This window comes from Mesocricetus auratus, unplaced genomic scaffold, assembly GCF_017639785.1.
Source record: "Mesocricetus auratus isolate SY011 unplaced genomic scaffold, BCM_Maur_2.0 Super-Scaffold_100013, whole genome shotgun sequence".
NCBI classification, from domain to species: domain Eukaryota; kingdom Metazoa; phylum Chordata; class Mammalia; order Rodentia; family Cricetidae; genus Mesocricetus; species Mesocricetus auratus.
The window spans coordinates 487,826-507,520 of NW_024429196.1; the positions used below are offsets into that span (position 1 = coordinate 487,826).

Consider the following 19,695-nt stretch of genomic DNA (forward strand, 5'->3'; position numbering starts at 1 on the left):
TAAAAAAGTATATATTATAAACCAAATAAACATATATACATAAACAATGTTTACATCAAGGGAAGGAAGATAAATATAAAATAAACACTGAAGATAACTATTAATTAATATAGCAACAAAACATAAACACATGGAAATGAACACTAGAGATAGTATAATAATAGTATAGTATATAATATAACAAAACAAAATAAACACATGGTTTTTCTTGAACCAATTAGTGAGGTGGGGACAGATTTCTTCTTCAGCTGTCCTGTTGTGGATGGTCAGAGAAATTGTCAGGCAATCGTGGCTGATTTGTCCTAGTTCTAGGATGAGAATAATCCATTTAAAATTCACAGTGCTCTCTTACGCTTTATAAAATGATATGCATTTTAGTTTAAAGAGCTATTCAGAGCACATATAAAATGCAGTTATAGATAAAATGCAGGGAGTGTAATAAAATTGCTTTTGTAAGGTCCATCTTGTATCCATGATGAACACTCTGTTTAACAATTATATATTCCCATAGTGCTCAGGACAGGCCTACATGCACCATGACAACAGCTGTGAACCTTATTCCTAATACCCAACTCTAACCCTAAATCTACTCTAACTATATATCCTGAAACCTAATCATAGTGGTAAACCTAGCCTTAAACACTAAACTAGATCCTAAATCTAGTACTTAACAGCAATAAGGAAAACATGGAGAGAGTTTAGGGATAACTTTCTCCTTATGAAAGCTTTGTACTAGAAACTCATTTATAGTCTCATTAAATTTCAAACACCCTCCTATTCTTTTTCTGCAGAATTTATTCTCTTACCTTTCGACATACATGCTGCTACATTTTCCTCCATATATTTCATGTGTTTGAAATGGTTCATAGTCTTTGTCCCATGTCTTTCTCCTGCCTTGTTTCCTATATCCCTGAACTGTTGAAATGTGATTCAAAAACATATACACACTCATACTTCTCTCTCTCTCTCTCTCTCTCTCTCTCTCTCTCTCTCTCTCTCTCTCTCTCTGGTAGTCTTGCTTTAGCCTTTGTTGACTTGTAGGATATATATTCCATTGATAGTTAACTCTCTTTATCCCTCAAGACATATTTAAATACTAATATTCATAGGCTAAAGACTGAGTATATGTTTTAGATAAAATAAATATAATTATTACCTTCTTTTCTCTATGTTTTCTTTTCTATTTCTGGTGGTGGGAGGAAAAGGTATGCTTTTTGGTACAACATGCACAAAAACATGCTCTTACAGCATCAATCTGAAAGAGATTGTGCAAAATAAGGAGTTTATAAAATCAAACTTCAAACAATATTGTGAAATATTTGAACCATTCCAACCAACTGAAAAGTACAAGTATGAGTTATTGCATATTTTAAGTATATTTTCAAATTTAGAATAAATTACAGTATTATTAGAATTAAGTATTTAAGGCTCCAGAGCCCATTAGGACTCCTTCACTGAGGGACATTAGCTTCTAGGCCTAGGCCTTCCTCTGTTGTCCCAGAAACTCTAGAACCATATGAATGATCCTGACTTCTCTTTGCAGCCACATAAGAATCCTGTGAACTTTGTCTTGGGTCCTGGCCTGGATGGCCTCCTACACCAACACAGGGCAGGTGTTTTCCTCCAGGATCCCTGGCAGCGTGACCTCTTGCAGAAATTTAGGTACCCTGCTTTCTAGAGATTAGTGCCACCAATGACATTAGCAACCTCCACGTGGTCAATATAGACCTGTTTATACTGCTTGGGGCTATTCTTCCAGGTGGCTAGGTTTCATCTGCGAGGCACCACCTGTACTGACACAGGAACCCTGCTCTAGACTTAGACAGAAGAAGGATAGGGAGGGAGCTTGTGGCCCTTAGGATCAGTGACAAAGAAGAAATATCACATCTCAGCCCATCTTAGTCCCTCCTGATCATTTTAAATGCCTGCATTGGAACATAAAAAGTGACTTGAAAAAAAGGAAAGGACGAAGAAAAATCTGATTAACAAGTTAAAATATTTTCTCCAAAAATTGCGGATCATGTAATAGAGACATCCAAAGAGAATAACATGGATGAACTTCAGGAGAAAGAATTCATAGGAATGACTGTAACTATATTTCAACTAAGATAATCAAAATCAGGGTTAAAACTAATAAAAAGAAGTTCAAAAATTTTAAAAAAATAATGAAATAAAAACTTGATTGTTTGTAAAGATAAATAAGATTAAAAATCCTTATTCAAATGAAAGGAAAGACACAAATTAGTAAAGTGAGAAATAAAAAAGGAGGCATTGAAACAAATTACAATGAAATTCAGAAAACACAAACACATTCTTTAAAAATTCCATTCCATATAATTGCAGAATCTAAAAGAAATGGATGCATTTCTAGATTTGTAGTATTTAACAAAATTAAGTCAAGATGAAAGAGATGATTTAAGTATGTCTATAATCACTACCAAGACTGAAGAAGTAGCAAAAATATTTTTCAACTAAAAAAAATGCCCAGGACCAGACCGATTAGTTGCAGAATTCAACAGAAACTTAAAGAGGAATTAACACCTTTGTTACTCAGATTATTTCATGAAATAGAAAAAGAAAGGACATTTCCTAAATTTCTTTTATGAAGCCAGTATTACCTTGATAGCCAAACTACATAAAGATATCACACAAAAAGAAAAGAAGACCACAGACAGATTTCCATGATTAGCATAGATGCAAAACTTCTAAATGAGATACTGACAAATTGGGACTAGTGTGGTGATATATTGTTTATGATTTATTAAAGCCACTGGAGATCAAAATAGCAAAGCAACCATAGTAAGTTAGCCATAGAAGTCAGGCACATACCTTTAATCTCAGTAGCCATACAGCTAGGAGCTGGTGGTATACACCTTTAATCCTAGGACTCATAGACAGATCTCTGTTAGTTCAAGGTCACACTTACTACACAAAATCAATCCAGTCCTAAAAGAAACAGCTCACACAAATGTGATCTCAACACCTGGGATCACAGGTCTTTAATCCCAGCACTTGGGAGGTGGAGATAAGGGTGATATAAGAAGGAGGAGACAGAATCTGAGAGGTTTTTGCCTCTGAAGATTCGTGGGCACAGGATTGCCATTTCAGATGGGTAGAGGTAAGATGTACTGGCTTGGCTGCTTTGCTTATTTGATCTTCAGCTTGGAGCTTGAACCCCAATATATGTATCTGGGTCTTTTATTTATCATGTTATAGGCTGGAGACACGGCTCAGCATTTGTGAGCTATGATTACTCCTCTAGTGGACTCAGATTAAATTCCCAGCATCTACATGACAGCTCACAACTGTCTGTAACTGCATTCCAGCAAATCTGATGCTCTCTTTTGGCCTCTGAGTATACCAGGCACTCACGTGGTACACAAAAATACATGCAGACAAAATATCCATACACACAAAAATTAAAATAAAAAGATACTGGCAAAGTGAATTTAAGATCACATCAAAATGATACTTATCATGACCAAATCTGCTTCATCCCAGAATGAAGGGAAAGATCAATGTATGTAATTTAATAGATATTACCTATCACAAAAATAGAATGAAAGAAACCACATGATCATTTAGTATATTCAGGAAAAACCACTAACAAAATTTGAACATCTGGACATTAATGATCAAAGTTGTGGAGAAGCTAGGTATGGATAAAGAATATACCAAAATTATACAAGCTATATAGAATAAGTCTATGACCTACATTTTGGTAAATAGAGGGAAAAATCAAAATATCCCCACTAAAATGAGAAAGGAGATAAAGATTGTTCACTCTCTCCATACATATTCAATAAAGAGCTGAATTCCTAGCTAGAGCAATGTAAGGCATCAGTAAAAGAACTCAAAAGGTCTCAACTTACAGATGTAGGTTTTTATCATCTGCAAAGACTGTGAGAACTCCACTCACACACATACACAGACACACACACAGACACACACCCACCCAATCCTACAACTGATAAACACTTTAGCAGATTAGCAGCATATAAAATTAACACCAAAATCAATAATAAATATATGAATAAGAAAGAAATCAAGGAAAGAATCCCATTCACAAACCTTAGGATATAGATTCAACCTAGATATCCATCTGCAGATGAATGAATGAAATGTGGTATATACATGAAAATATGGCATATGCATGAAATGGATTATTACTCAGCTACAGAGAAAATGAAATAAAATAATAATAATAAAAAGGCATCTCCCAAGGCCCCAGCACTAGATGAGGAACAGTTGACAACTGATGGTTGTGAGAGGAGGAGACTGTTATCTGTGGGCTTGTGACTGATGGCAGGTTGCTCCTGTCCTAGTAGGTGTCTTCACATTCACAGAATGCTCAGCCCTAACTGGACTCAGCAGGCTATTAATAAGAATTTTAAAAAGACATTAAGTCCAGAAGAAGAAGATTGATGAGTATCAGGATGATTTGGAGGGAGACATTGGTGTATGAAGGTTTCAAAGAATAAATAAAAATATTATTATAAAAGCATTTACTTTTGATGTATTAATTCTAAAAGTTATATTAAATTTAACCTTATTTGGCCTACGGAACATTATTGTGGAAACAATAAAGTATGTAGTAAATTTAAATATTTACTTACAAACCGTTGCTTAATTTTTCTACCACTTTGCTGTTTCCGCCCTTCTGAGGTCTGTTTTTGGCCTCTCATAACAGTTACTGTTGACAAGTACACATATTTCACTAAGTTAACTTCAATGAGCCTTTAGGTAAAAGCTATTCGTTGTTATAAAAATTAGGGATGAGAAAATATTATTCTCATTTTCTCAAGTAGTAATTTTCAAACTACACACTGTGTCACATACTACATGTCAGAGTGTTCTGTATGTATCAACATGTGAATGGTAAATGGGTTTTGTTTTCCCTGTGGTTGGCTTAGGATAGCACAAGTAGATAAAGGGCTCACAATGCAGTGTTGGGAAGGACTCAGGTTATGCAAGTCTAATGTGTAATTTCTGCATACTTGGACCTTCGTGTTTACAATTGCAGTGCAAAGGGGGATCTTTCTCCATGTGGTTGGAGCCTGAATGTGACACAATGAGTAAGTTGGGGGAATGGTTTGAGGGAAGGGAAGGATGGAGTGTGAAGGTGTTTCCAGTCTGGGTTAAGGAACTTTTCTGAAATACTGAATATGTAAAATTATCACAGCCGAGTATCCAATGTAGAATGCAAATAAAGGAATTACTAGATGTGCAGATCTGAAGTTGTGCGGAACTGCACTCCCTTATTCCTTGATGTTAGATCTGAATGACCCATATGAACTCTTGTGTTGTTTGTGTTACATTGTCCTTTTTCTGTTGCATGTTTTCCTATGGCGAAAGACCTCATTAGGTGCTTTGTGTTATGCCACATAACTAAAAAATTTCCGTAAACGAAACCACTATCAACAATAAAAAGAGCAACAAAATGAAAACAAAAGTGTAAGCATTTATAAAGACACGAGAGTATGTAAGCTGTGTGGATCTGAGAACTTTGCACTTAGAGTTTGCATGAGTTGCTTTACCGGAGTTTAGGAAAAGGTACTTAAAACATGCTAATTACATAAGATAAGGACACAAGAAAACATGTACTAACGTTACATTGTAGCATTTATAGCTACCGATCTGAGTCCATAACTGAACAACAGCACGGAACTGACATGTACATTGCAACACACAGACTCGGACAAGCAATAGTTGAAGGTTCTCATTTACAAAAACTACATGCTAATTTACTCTGATACCATTTTTGTGACAAAACAAAATAAGCTAATGCAAAGCAATCCTTTTCTGGAGAGCTGACCCTGCCCGGCCTTGTCTGCCATGTGATGGTATGGGTGAGGGAAATCTGCCCTCTCCCCTCACCAGTGCAGCAGGTGAGAGGGTTGGCCCTGAGGTCACAAACTGGGACAGCTACCCCTGACCCTCACTGACTGCAGAGCACGAGAAAGCAGTCTTTGACCTGGTTGTTGGAGATAAAAGTGAGCCAGCCCTGAGGATGTGAGAGCAACAGAGCTGATCGTACCTCCAACCCCCTAGTCTCCTATGTGGTCATGGGTTAGGTGAAAGATGCCCTTCACCCGCTCTGCCCCTTGTTATCTGTGGCAGGCAAGAACTTGTCCTGGGGTAATAGGAGTGAGAACTAGCCATGCCCCACGCCAGCTATAGTACACAGAAGAGCGGGTCCTACACTCCATCAGGACAGCATACTAGACCTGACCCTGTTTTCAGGGTCTCAAGGGAGCCAGCACTAAGGGTGTGAGAGTAGGAGAGCTGATACACCCCCACCACTACCTTGTACACCCCCTACAGCAATCAGGAGAGAGAGAGCCGCACCTTGTCTGAGCAAAACAGTAAACATGGCTCTGGTGACATAAGTGAGTGGACCCAGATCTCTGGACAAAAGCAGGAGAACTGACCCTGTTCCTTGCTGTAAGCTGCATTGGGCACACTAGCCAAGACAGTGTTGGAGAACTCATCTGGGTAGTGATGTTGAGGGAAAGCTGGGGCTGACCACAGGCCCAGAACCAGGGCTATGAGTTGGTCCACTCCAACATCCATCCCATTTATGAACTGCTGGAATTTGTGAAGGGGACAAACCTACAGATCCAAAATAGCAGGCTCTCCATGACACTGGAAGGGACAACAAGGATGTTCGGGAGGGGAGGAATCCCAGTGAAAGCCCATTATTATTGGTGTGGCAAGAAACCAGAGACTTCAAGCTAAGAACACTTGCAAGTAAAGATGAATGGACAAAAGTGTAAACTGTATGTCTCAACAGGTCACACTACACCTTCTACAAGATTCTTCTCATTTTTCCTTTCTTTGTTTTTGTTGTTGTTTGCTTTTTGTTTTTTTTCTGTTAAATTTTGTTTAGTTTAGGGGGAGATTACAAGGGCAGAGGGTAGATGTGAGGGAAGGGAGATAAATGAGATTGGAATGCATGATGTGAAATCCACAGGAATCAATAAAAGTCAAAACAAAACAAAAACAATCCTGTTCTTAAATATTCATATTTATCTCATATATTCCTGAAGATAATGCAAACTGTATATGGACACCTGAGAGGCAGGGGAGGGAGGACTCCTTCCTTGACTGTCTAAATCTTACTGTTGCTCAGATTTGATAACACTTGTGTATTATTACCATTCTATGTGTCCTTTTGTTTACTATATATTAAGATGGTAATTTTGTGTCTACTTATAACAGGTAGGGTTCTGTTCTACACAACAATTCTATATAACGAGTATCTTTAAAAATGTACTACTTACTGTTCTCCAGGTGCCGCATTACATTTTTTCCTGCATCATTGTTCGTATTGGAAGAACAGGGGACTTCTGTGTAAAGTTCCTGTAGTTCATTAGCATCAGACACTCCCTATTAAATAAGTATTGGTAACATGTTTTAGAAAGGTCTTATATGATTTCTAAGAACATGCCTGAATTCCTAATTTGACAAAAACTTCAAAGTCTATGAAGTATATGTTGAAGATAGCTTAATGAAATATCTAACATATACACTGAAGTTTAAATCTATCTTTCATTTCTCATAGCACCTCATTGTGTTAGAAGGATATAGAAGAAAGATAGCACATTCATAGAGTAGGATCTGATGTGTAATATAAACAAAGGTAATTATTTTTAGATTAAGAATGCTTAATACTAATTTTTATTCACAAATGAATTTGGAGGACCTTTATAAAACAAATAAATACCCACTGTATAAACAGGAAAATGTCTTTAAACAGTATCGATTTCTATTTTCCTATTTGTCTCCTTTTAATTTTCTTTGCTTATCGCTCCAGTTAGTACTTTGAACAGAACATTGAAAAGGAGTGAGCCCTGTTTCACTCATGACATCAGTGGGATTGCTTCAGTTTTTTCTATTTAGGATGATGTGGGTGGTGAGTTTTTCATATATATATATATATGTAATATATATGTATATATATTGTTGTGTTGAGTTATGTTCCTTCTTGTCTTACTCTTTCTGGGACTGTTATTCATAAAGGTATGTTGGATTTTGGCAAAGGCCTTATCTGCATCTATTGAGGAGGTCCTGTGATTTTTGTCTCTTAGGTCCACTTATATGTTTTATGTGATTTATTGACTTGTGTATTTTGAACCATCTCTGCATCTCTGAGATAAAAACAACTTGGTCATGGTGGGTTGTCTTTTTGATGTGTGTCTGTTTTCAGTTTTCATGTTATTTTATTGAGCAGTTTTGAATCCCTATCCACAGGCTAACATGAGGGCTATTGGTTGTTTTCCCCAACATTATGGTAAGCACTTGTTGCAGAAGACAACACTTACGTTTTCTAACATGAGTAGTTAGAGTGGTGCCTAAGTAGAAGCTTCCCCTATATTGCTTTCAAGTTCATGTAAATGGATGGAACCAGAAAAGATATTGAATGAGGTATCCCAGACCCAGAAGATAAATGTTGAGTGTTCTCTCTCATACAGTAACAATTAATGAAAAAAGAGGCTGTGAATTTTAAGGAGAGCAGGAAAGAGTGTATGGGAGGTTATGAATGAAGGAAGAGAAAGGACAAATGTTCAAATTAAAATATCCATGATATTATGATCTCAGAGTTTTAAAGGCAATTTATGGAGAGTAAAGCAGATACAGTTCTCACGTACGAAATAAGTTTCCAAAAACTAGATTTCTATTAAAGTAAAATTGTAAAACAAAGTCATCATGACATTTGCTTTCCACTGTTGCCTCTGTTCAGTAGTGGCACCTTATTTGACATTCACTGAGTGAGCTAATGCTCAGGTCAATATCATAAGCCTCACATGGAGAAAGATCGCTGATCATAAAGTACCATTTTCATTCCCACCCAGTGTGAGCTACAGCCTTCTTTAAATTTCTCCATACTAACACCTTACAGTTTCTTTACATGGAAATGCATTATCCAACTTAAAACCTTTTCCTCTTTCTTGATTTATGCATCGTCACTGTAGCATATTCCCTCACTTGTAATAATCAGGACTTAATATCTCAGCATATAGTATATATTCACAAAAGGAAATTTATATAGGCTCAAACATTTTAAAATGTCTTCACAATGTCCTGAGACTGCAGTGAGCATGTTACTATATGTTGTTTCTCTGAAGCTTGTGTAAAATGCAAACATATTGTGTTCGGTATCTATGTGAACTCTTTTCATTACTTAATTCCTAAAAAACTGTATCCATTAAGGACAGTGGATAATGCTAGGAAATAATTATTGTTGAAATGAGCAAAAGAATATTTGGTTGTACAATAATGATAAAGCCTCCAATTCCAGAAGTGAACATTCTTTAAATAGGCAATTATTGAGTATATGATCCCATTCTTTCCTCAAATTAAGATCTTGAAACCATTCTGTGACCCGAGTTAAAATATGAACTTTCAACCTTACAGTGACTGGCTACAAATATGGAGCTACAAGTTGTTTTTTTTTCAGTGAGAATTATAACCTTGCTAGTGAGTTCAATTCACAGGTTAGCACTTTCACATCATTCATTACCGAAACAAACTCAATGACAAAAACTACATGAGAATGTCATTAGATGCAGAAAGAGCCTTTGACAATATCCATCACTACTTTTTTTTAAATCCATCACTACTTAATGATAAAAGTTTTAGAGAGCCTGAGAAGGAAAGGGAGCATATTTTCAACATAATAAAGGCAATAAACAGCAAACATGCAGCCAACATTTCATTAATAAAGACAACCCAAAACATTTCTACTAAAGTCAGGAACAAGACGAGGATGACCATTCCTTCTCCTCCTGTTCAATATAGTGCTTAAACTCTTCACTAGAGTAAGAAAAGAGGAGAGAAAGAAGGTCTCAAAATGGAACAAAGAATTGAAAGTACTTTTTATTTGTAGGTGATGTGATTCTATGAAAGAAAGACCCTAAAACTCTACCAGGAAACCCTGATAACTGATAAACATAGTTAGCAAATTAACAGGATATAAAATTTAAACACAAAAATCAGTATCATACCTATGTAACAGACACATTGCAAAAGCAACCAAGAAAACAATGCCACTCAAAATAGCTCCAGAGTATAATAAATTGGAACAAATCTCACCAAAAAGTCTAAGACTTGTACAATGAAATCTGTAAGACAGTGAAAATAATAAATTGAAGAAGTTATCAGAACATGTAAAGACCTCCTATGATCACAGATTCATAGGGATATTCTTCTGAAAATGGACATCCTAACAAAAGTAATCTACACACTCAACACAAGTCTCATAAAAATTCCAATGCTTCCACAAATCACAAATTCTGTGACACCATTACCCCAGCACATCTTGAAGGCAGGACAAATTGTAGGTGAAAGGTCTTAGGCTGGGTTGATGTTCCAGTACCACCACTGGAAGCCTTGCCTGGTTACAGAAGATTGCTGGTTCAGGCTCTGTATCCCCCTTACTAGGAGTTTTCACTAGTGTCACCGTTTGTCCCAGGGAGTTTCCCCTGTACTAGATTTCTACATCATTCCCCAAGTGCCCCCCAGTTCCAGTTGTCCCACCAATACTTGGGGCATTGGGGTGGGGGACTGTGAAGAATGGTGGGTGGGAAAACTGCAGTCAGGATGTAACATATGAGAGAAGAATAAATAAGAATAAGAAAAAATAAGGTGAACTGTCTAAAATAAATTTCAGTGCTTGCTCACAGAAAATGAAAAAGAAAATATGAGTTACATGTGGAAACACAAAAGACTAAGTATAGTCAAAACAATATTGAACCATAAAAACAAAAAGAACAAAAAGCAAAACTGCTGGAGGCATCATCATTACAGACTTCAATGTATACTACACGGGTATAGTAATAACAGGATGGCAGTGGCCCCCAAACATGTTGATCTATAGAAGAAAATTGAAGACCTACATATACACAAACAGTCCTACAACCACTTGATTTTTATGAAAGAGCCCATCAATTCACTTTGTGAAAAACAAATGGTGCTAGTCAAATTGGATAAATATAGATAAATGAAGGAAACTAGATCGCTATCTCTCACCTTACACAAAATTCAACCTTAAATGAACCAGGTATCTCAGCATAAGGCCTGATGCTTCGAATTGATAAAGGAGAAAGTACAGAATAATCTTTAACTCATTGGCACGGCAAAAGACTTTCTGAATATGATACTGGTAGCACAAACACCAAGATCAACAAGTAATAAATGGGACCATATAAAACTAAAATTCTATTCAGCAAAGGACACCATCATTTGATTGATGAGACAGCTTTATAGATGGTAAAATAATAGATTAAATGCTTTAATTTTAATGTTAAATTATTAATCTGTTAACTGTATAAGGTAGTTTAAATGTAGCATGTTGACCTATAATAATATCATTAAAGCAAACAACATTAAATGAGAAGTTTAAATTAAAAATTTTACATACAAATTCTTGATTTTTTGCACTCTTATCAAAACTCTCATTTTGCAGTTCAGATTTGGGTATTTCTTCTTTTAGCTCTTCTGACAAATCTGTATTTTCATGTAAAAAAATATGAACAATTAGACAAAACAATATTCTTGTAATTTTGGTTGTGACCCTAGTCTTTAATGGCTGAGCCATGTCTCTAGCCCAGTCAAAACAGTATTCTATAAAAAAATAAAATTAGATGTTATTTTTAAAAATATATTTCAATTAACCACATTGTATAGTTAGATCATTAGATAAACTTGTAATTGTAGAAAAATCAATACTTTACATGTACAGATTCTACATATTGGCCTGTTTTGAGTCATACATGCCTTTATATAATTTGTTTGGAAGTTCATAAGGGACATATATGCTTACAATATCTGCTTTTGAAAATACTACGGGAGAACACATTCATCCTGTGAACTATTCTCTGCCTTACCATAGTAGCTTTTAAATAACTCACCAATTACTTCATCAAAACTATTATTAGTTTACCACATATTTATCTGTGAATAGGATAACATATGTATGCTCTATACTAGTGGTTCTCAACCTTCCTAATGCTGTGACTCTTTTAAGTTCCTCATGTTAGGTGATCCCTCAGTAAAATCATCTTTTGTTGCTACTTCATAACTGTAGTTTTGCTACTGCTATGGATCATAATGTAAATACAGTGTTTTCCAATGATCTTTGGTGACCCCTATGAGAGAGTCACAACCCACAGGTTGAGAACGATATTGTTTATTGACAAATTACCCTTTTATGATTCATTCCAGCACATGGACTCTATGTGTTTTTTCATAGAAAAAATGAATGTTGCTTTCTTTGTTTTTTTATTTATTTTTCAGTTTAAATTTAGATAAGAAACAAGGTTGCTTCACAAGTCAGTTCCAGGTCCCTCTCCCTTTCCTTCCCCTACTCCCGTGCCCTCCCCCAACCCCCCCATTATCTCCTCATTTGCCCAGGGAGGATGAGGCCCTCCATGGGGGTGTCCATAGTCTGTCATTTCATACAGGGCCGGGCCTAGACCCTCCCCCAAGAGTTAAGGGTGAGAGAGCATCTCTCATTGTTGCTTTCTTTGTGGCTACCCTAGTCTGTTGTTACTGTTGAAGCTTTTCTTTCCTACTTCAGTTAAAATGCACTGTGTTCCCGGTGTGTCTTTTTCCCCTAGACAGTAGAACTGTATTTTGGATCACTTTATATCAGCAGTTCCCTTTTGTTTTTGCTTTTTGCTTTAATTACTTTTTGCTTCCTCATAGGTTCTGAAATTGGAATTTGGAAGTAAACAAGACATTTCATACAAAACATTTTTATACTGACAATGCCTGTTCTGACACAGATAGATTGAGTTTCAGACAATAGAGTTCAGAGAAATGAAAACTATAAAGGCCAATGAGATGTGTGTAAGTGAGTAATGGGATTTTCAAATGGCTGCTTCACCTTATAACAGTGTAATCTCTTTTGTTAAAACAGATTATAGACATGCTTTATAAATACCATTCATTTTCCTTGTAAGTAACATACAATGTACTACACATGAAATTCTAGAACAACAAAGCATTGTTTTTATTTTTTTGAAGATGTAGTATATTGCTATTTGTCCAGGCTGGAATAGAATCTCTGAGTTCAAGTATGTCTTTGCCTTGGCCTTCCAGGCAGCTTTGAATATAGGTGTACATTCTGACATCCAGGTATCCAGAAATCATGTTTAGACTTTGGGGGAAGTCTCATAATTGACTTCTGTAAGTCACTAGTAAACAGAGGAATTGCACACTGGAAAAGGTAAGGCGATCAAACCTGAGTATTAAATATTGATGTTGAGTTTACATTTATAAATATTTCATATTGTCGTCTTTGTGAATATTTTTGAAGCATGTATACCACTAGTGAGATGGTATTGCTTATGTAAAACCCAACTGTCACTATCAACAAGAAATAATTGGCATCAAGAAGACTGTGAACAATTTGAAATGTATTAAAATATTTCGATCAGAAGAAAGCAACTTAGGAAATTTACCTGGTTGAGACTCCTGTGGTTCAGATTCAGGTTTGGAGGTTGGATGAGAATAATCTCTCAGCTGAAAGGATTTTAAAATGAGATAATTAATCAATGTTTTGGACTTCCGTCAATATGTAGTTATTCAATATAAGTATTAAAATGAAATTACCTCTGGGTGCAGACATTTGTAGGCCCATACTGAAAGGGAAAGGATATATAATAATCAATCCCATGTACAATGACAGCTCCAAAACTACCTATATGAAGGCTGTGGATGGCAATGAGTTCTCATTCCATCTGTTATTTTGTTGTTTAGGAAAGCAGCTGACAGAAATATACTGAAATATACTAAAGCAGTCTATAGAGTCAGTGTAATCCCCAACAAAATTACAAAGTAATTTGTCATGGAAATTGAAAAAGAAACGTTCAGCTTCATATAGAAACACACACACACACAAACTCAGAGTAGCTAACACAATCCTGAATAGTAAAAACGACTGTAGGCATCACCACCCCAGTGGGAAGGACAATGGAAGAAGGGGATTAGGTGGGGATAAGGGGAGGGACAATTCACTAAAGACCAAAAACCATATGGAAACCTACTAGTGTAGAAGCTTCTTAATATATATATATATACATATATATGTGTATATATGTATATATATGCATATGGAATAAATCCAAATGGAGTTTTCAAATAACAGGGGAGACATACCCCAACTAAACATCTTTTGCCACCATATGAAACCTTCAGTTACACCTAGGTGAGTGAATAGACAAAGGGACCCCAAGAAAACTCCTAAATATCGCAGATATAAGAGAACCCATAGATCTTTCTGTGACTATTTCAATTTTACACATTACTCAAGTTTAGTAATATATAGATGGGTCTTATTACTGTTTTGATTGTCTTTTATATTACTACAAAATTATTCGATGATATCTTTGGATGGTGTAACACACTAGTATTTGTCTGACATAAAATATTTTCATGATGAATCTTACCTTGGTTTTTTTCTGTATCATTTCTTATATTGAATGAATGGGTAACTTTTCTGGAAGTTTCCTGCAGTGGAAAGACACTCTGTTAAATGGTATTAGTAATGTGTATCAGAAAGCTCATATTTTCTTTCAGGAATATACCTTTATTTCTGACTTAAAAAAACTGTACTTGAGAATATATACAGTATATATTGAAGACCATGATATTTGAATGGGAGATCTTATGTATACACTCAAGTTTAAGTTCTTCTTTCATATCTCATGACAGCCATATGTATAAGAAATATAGAATGGAGGAAACACATTTATAGAAGAGTAATATCTGATGTGTATATATCAATAAGGCAATTATATTTATGTTACAATACATCAAACTAATTTGTACTTCCTAGTAAAGTTGGAGGATGTTTACTAATAAATGTTTCCATTCCATGAAGTTTTATAACAATGACAACTTTGTGGTTAGGCATAATTGAAGATATGTATCATGTTAAATGTATTTATCTTGTCATCTTGAGTGTGAAGGGAACAAGGCAGATGATGCTTAATTTCAGTAAAAATGAGCTGACAGAACTGACATTTTGTTAATTTCTTATAGAAAGAGAAAAACTGGAACAAAATGATGAAGAAGACCAAAAAGTCCTTCTACATTATCCTTAAAGAATAATATTGGAATACTTAATATGAGTAGTAAGCAAATGTTTCTCAGAAATCTTCCCCAAATATAAATTCCCACATTTTATTATGTTTACAAGAATAACCAAATCTTGCTTTCTATGTGTTCAGTAATGCCATCCTAATTGACATCCACGAGTAGACCCACACTCATTTTCTAAGCCATCTTGGCCTTCACTCTTAGATCTCTCATGACAAAATACTATTCTCACTCTTACCCTGTACTAACTACAATCATCCCTAAATCACCCTCCTCACTACCATGTTTTCTTTACACCAAAATGCACCTCTTTGACCCCAAACAGTTGCTTTTCACTTGTTTTGTGTCCTCACTACCATGTTTTCTTTACACCAAAATGCACCTCTTTGACCCCAAACAGTTGCTTTTTACTTGTTTTGTGTCCTGTCATTATAGCATAGGCTTCCATCTGGAAGAGTCAGCGCTTAATTTTTCATAATATAGTAGATATTCACTATAAAGATTTATGTAAGTTCAAATACTCACATCCTCACACTGCAGTAAGTATGTTAGTATGTGCTGTGTCTCTGAAAAGATCATGGAAAAGGGAAACCTATAGTGGTCTTGAATCTATGTGAATTCTCTACATTAACTTAATTTCTAACAGAATATCTTCATTAAAGACACTGGAGCACTATGTTCATAGCAGCATTGTTTGTAATAGCCAGAACCTGGAAGCAACCTAGATGCCCCTCAACTGAAGAGTGGATAGAGAAAATGTGGTACATTTACACAATGGAGTATTACTCAGCAGAAAAAAACAATGGAATCTTGAAATTCGCAGGGAAATGGATAGCACTGGAAGAAACCATCCTGAGTGAGGTAACCCAGTCGCAAAAAGACAAACATGGTATGTACTCACTCATATATGGATTTTAGATATGGATCAGGATAGTGCCAGTCTGCACTTCCACAGATAGAGAGTCTGGGAAACAGGAAAGAACCTAAAAGATATGCATATATGCATAGTACCCAAGAGAAGAGGATGGAGACAAGATCCTCTGAATGGATGGGGAACAGGGCGAGGGGGGGTAGTGGGACCTGGGAAGAATAGAGGGGGTAAAGAGGAAGGGAGTTGGTCATGGGGGAACAGGAAGTTGAGGGGTGGGGGTAGAATAGGGGGAAGAGGGAATCATAGGATCGAAGACAGATCAGGCACCAGAGTGACCTCGAGTGATCTAAAGGTATAACATCAATTGGCAAGCTAAGCAATAGTGGAAGGACCACCTCGAATGCCCATTCCTGATAATGAACTTGATGTCTATAACTATCCGGGAGCCTTCATCCTGGGACTGATGGAAGCAGAGGCAAACACACAGCTAAGCACTGAACTGAACCCAAGGAACCCAGTGACAGAGAGAGAGGAATGATGAGCAAATTGGCAAAGAATGGGCTGGCAAAACCAGCAGAGACAGCTGATCTGAACAGGGGAGTGCTCTTGGACCCCAGACCGACAGTGGGGAGGCCAGAATGGGACTGATCTGGACCCCCCAAATGTGAGTGTCAGTGAGAAGGCCTGGACAACCTATGGGGCCCTGAGCTGTGGATCAGTGTCTATCCCTGGTATACAATCTGTCTTCATGTGCCTATAGCACAAAGAGAGATGCTCTCTCAGCCTGGACTCTTAGGGGAGTACCTTGACCCTACCAAGAGTAAAATGATAGACTCTAGACATCCCCTATGTGGAAGGATTTGGCAATAGGGTGGGAGGGAGGGTGGAAGGGGAGTGCGGGAGGAGGGGAGGGAGAGGGAACTGGGATTGACATGTAAAACAAGCTATTTAAAATTAAAATAAAAAAATACACAAAAAAGACACTGGAGTAGAGTTGAGAAATAAGTGATTTTCTTCTTTGAAACGAAAAAAAATATTCTCAGTTGTTCCTTTACAATTAGGCCTCCATTGTGGAAGCAAACATTCTTTTAGTGGGCAGTTTAGTTGATTATATGACCATATCTCCTCAGATGAAGACCTTAAAATAATCCAATGACGTTAAAAATTGCTCCTTGGTGTAACCGAGTGCAATCATTATATCACATATTTAGCTTCTGCAGGAAGAATAACCTTTACAAAATGAATCCAATTCTGAAATCATTAATTTTATATCACCTACTATTCCAAATGGAGAGCCTCAAGACTCTCCAGCCATATAAGGAGCTTAAAACAAAGCACAGATAATAATCACATAATTTACTGAACAAAAAAAGAAAATTATCTGTGTCACTGGATTCTAAGAACACTATGTGTTTTATGATAGGTAAAAGAATTTCATTTTAATGTTAAACTATCATCTATTGACTGCATATAGTACCCTGAAATGTATTTTATTTTGGCCTGTGGTAATATCATTAAACAAAACAGTATTATAGAAATTTTAATTTGAACAGTTACATACCAATTTTTGATAGCCTTCACTCTTTTTATAAACATTTTCACTTTCCAGATTTAAATCCTGTATTGGTTCTAATTCTGCTTCTTCTGGCAAATCCACGCAGTTTATTAAAAAAATATAAACAGCAGTTAGCTAAATAATATTCTATGACATTAGATTGAAATAAATTAGAATTTAGAAAAAAATCTTTATTCAAATATTTCAATTAAATGTACTCTGTAGATGAATACTTAAATCTTTATATAAATGTCCCAACTATAGAAATACTAGTAATCACTTGTGTGGACACTCCATGTTGTCAGGTTCAAGAAATATAACTATCTGACCAATTAATCTAGAAATTAATAAACCTCATATAAGTGACAATGCTTTCTAAAATCCACATTTTAAGGTATCATAGAATTGAACACATCTATTAAGTGCTTGAAAGCATACACACACACACACACACACACACACACACACACACACACACACAAAGGACACTGGATAAGAATTTGGAAATAATTGATTTTCTTCACTGAAATGAGTAAAACATTTTTAGTTGTAAGACCCTGTTTCTGAAGATGCCATTTGTTTCAGACACAGGATTTTTAGGGATTTAGCTGAAACTAAATTCCTTGAAAACCTGCTTTCATAGTACTGTGCAAAGTGCCAGTAGAGATAAGCAATCCATAGTTCCACCAGCAGAAAAAGGAACCCAAGATATCCCCAGTGGTGTGATAGTGGTACTTTTATTTTTGGAGTAACCAACAGCTGTATTATTGGTCTTAAGGCCCACTCATGAGCAATTCATGCCTAATATTGTAAATCTAGTCAACTACCCATGATTGAAGAAATCATTGACCCTAGGGATAATATACTACTATCATTTTCTTATATCAGTATAGTTACTGTGTTCTAAATATGATTCTTTTAGCCACAGTTATATCCAAATGTAGCTCTTATTTCTCATCAAAGATGGTCCTTTACTCAGCAGACAGAGGTATTACAAATATCTCTAATTAGTAAAACTGCAAGAAGCGACCATAAGGTGCCCAGCCCCCACTTATAAAACACTAAATCTAAGGTTCGGGGAAAATAGCAAAATTAGGTGCAGATAGATTGTGCAGCACTTTTTCCTGCTACATGGCATCTTCTATGCATGACTTGGATGTTGCTACCATGATCTTATGTGCTAAGTGTGTACATTACCTTCTTGCGCTTCTATACTTTTGTATTGTCTGGAAGGTATTGGTGAGTCATCTGCACCATTTTTGAGAATGTCCTCAGGAATGTCTTGCTATAATTGATAACAATAATGAGACATCGTAATGAAAACACAGCTGAATTTCCTATTTTGAATTCAGCTAAACTTAAAAATAAGACTGTAATTCAGAATCAGTATATTTTCAGCTAGGCATGGTATAACATGCCTTTAATCCCACCAATGTCAAAGCAGTGGCAGGTGGGATCTTTGTTAGTTTGAGACTAGCCTGGTCTACACAGTGAATTCCTGGGCAGCTAGGACTGTTACACAGATAAAAACCTATCTCAAATACTCCCGCCACTCCCAAATGAGCATATTTTCATAGAAAATATTTTGCATGCTCTTGAGATCAACTTATCTGTTCTCCTTATATGGTCACATATGATAAAAAACTAACCTTGAAAACAGAATTAGAAAAGTTCTCACCTGTAAAATTCAACAAGAAACTAAGCTCATGATATGAATCTTACATTCCTCACCAAAACTGAAATAGTTCAATACATATTTATGTAATAATTATTATTATGTTTGTTATACTAAAGCTCTTGATTTTCTAGAAATAATTATATTGAGAAAATGAATTTAGTAGTAAAATAAGATGCTTAGTTTGGCAAGGAAATACAGACTATGCCATGCAGAGAAAAATTAAATATTTTAGAATCAGTTTTATTGAGGAAAAAAAGGATGTGCAAAACATAAATGCTTTTGTGGAAATTCTAGAGATAGAGAAAATAGTTTAACAGAATTAAAAAGCAGCACGTTAATCTTTTATGTTTTCATGAAGTATGTAAAAATTCAATGAAATACTAAGAACAGTGAGGAGAGGTTGTCATTAGATCACAATAAGCCCTAATATGAAGGGAAGAATCAGAACATTCATTCTATGTCTGGAATGTTCCAGGAACTTACTTA

General features: G+C 35.9%; 1 protein-coding gene across 3 annotated transcripts in view; it reads right to left on the reverse strand.

Annotated features, from left to right (window-relative positions):
- Nucleotides 1-19,695, reverse strand: part of LOC101833796 — a 24,000-nt gene continuing 4,305 nt past the window's right edge. The window contains exons 2-10 of one of the 3 annotated variants that reach the window (XM_040755248.1): nucleotides 18,729-18,816; nucleotides 17,538-17,620; nucleotides 14,454-14,514; nucleotides 13,618-13,646; nucleotides 13,467-13,527; nucleotides 11,423-11,508; nucleotides 7,284-7,389; nucleotides 1,157-1,255; nucleotides 1-308 (exon numbers count right to left, since the gene is read on the reverse strand). In XM_040755248.1, coding sequence (XP_040611182.1) covers nucleotides 1,251-1,255; nucleotides 7,284-7,389; nucleotides 11,423-11,508; nucleotides 13,467-13,527; nucleotides 13,618-13,646; nucleotides 14,454-14,514; nucleotides 17,538-17,620; nucleotides 18,729-18,816 — 519 coding nt within the window. In that variant the 3' untranslated portion in view covers nucleotides 1-308; nucleotides 1,157-1,250. Of the gene's footprint in view, nucleotides 309-1,156; nucleotides 1,256-4,533; nucleotides 4,694-7,283; nucleotides 7,390-9,866; nucleotides 10,125-11,422; nucleotides 11,509-13,466; nucleotides 13,528-13,617; nucleotides 13,647-14,453; nucleotides 14,515-17,537; nucleotides 17,621-18,728; nucleotides 18,817-19,695 lie in introns of those variants that run through there. The other 2 variants (XM_013123080.2, XM_040755249.1) reach the window with 2 other exon arrangements.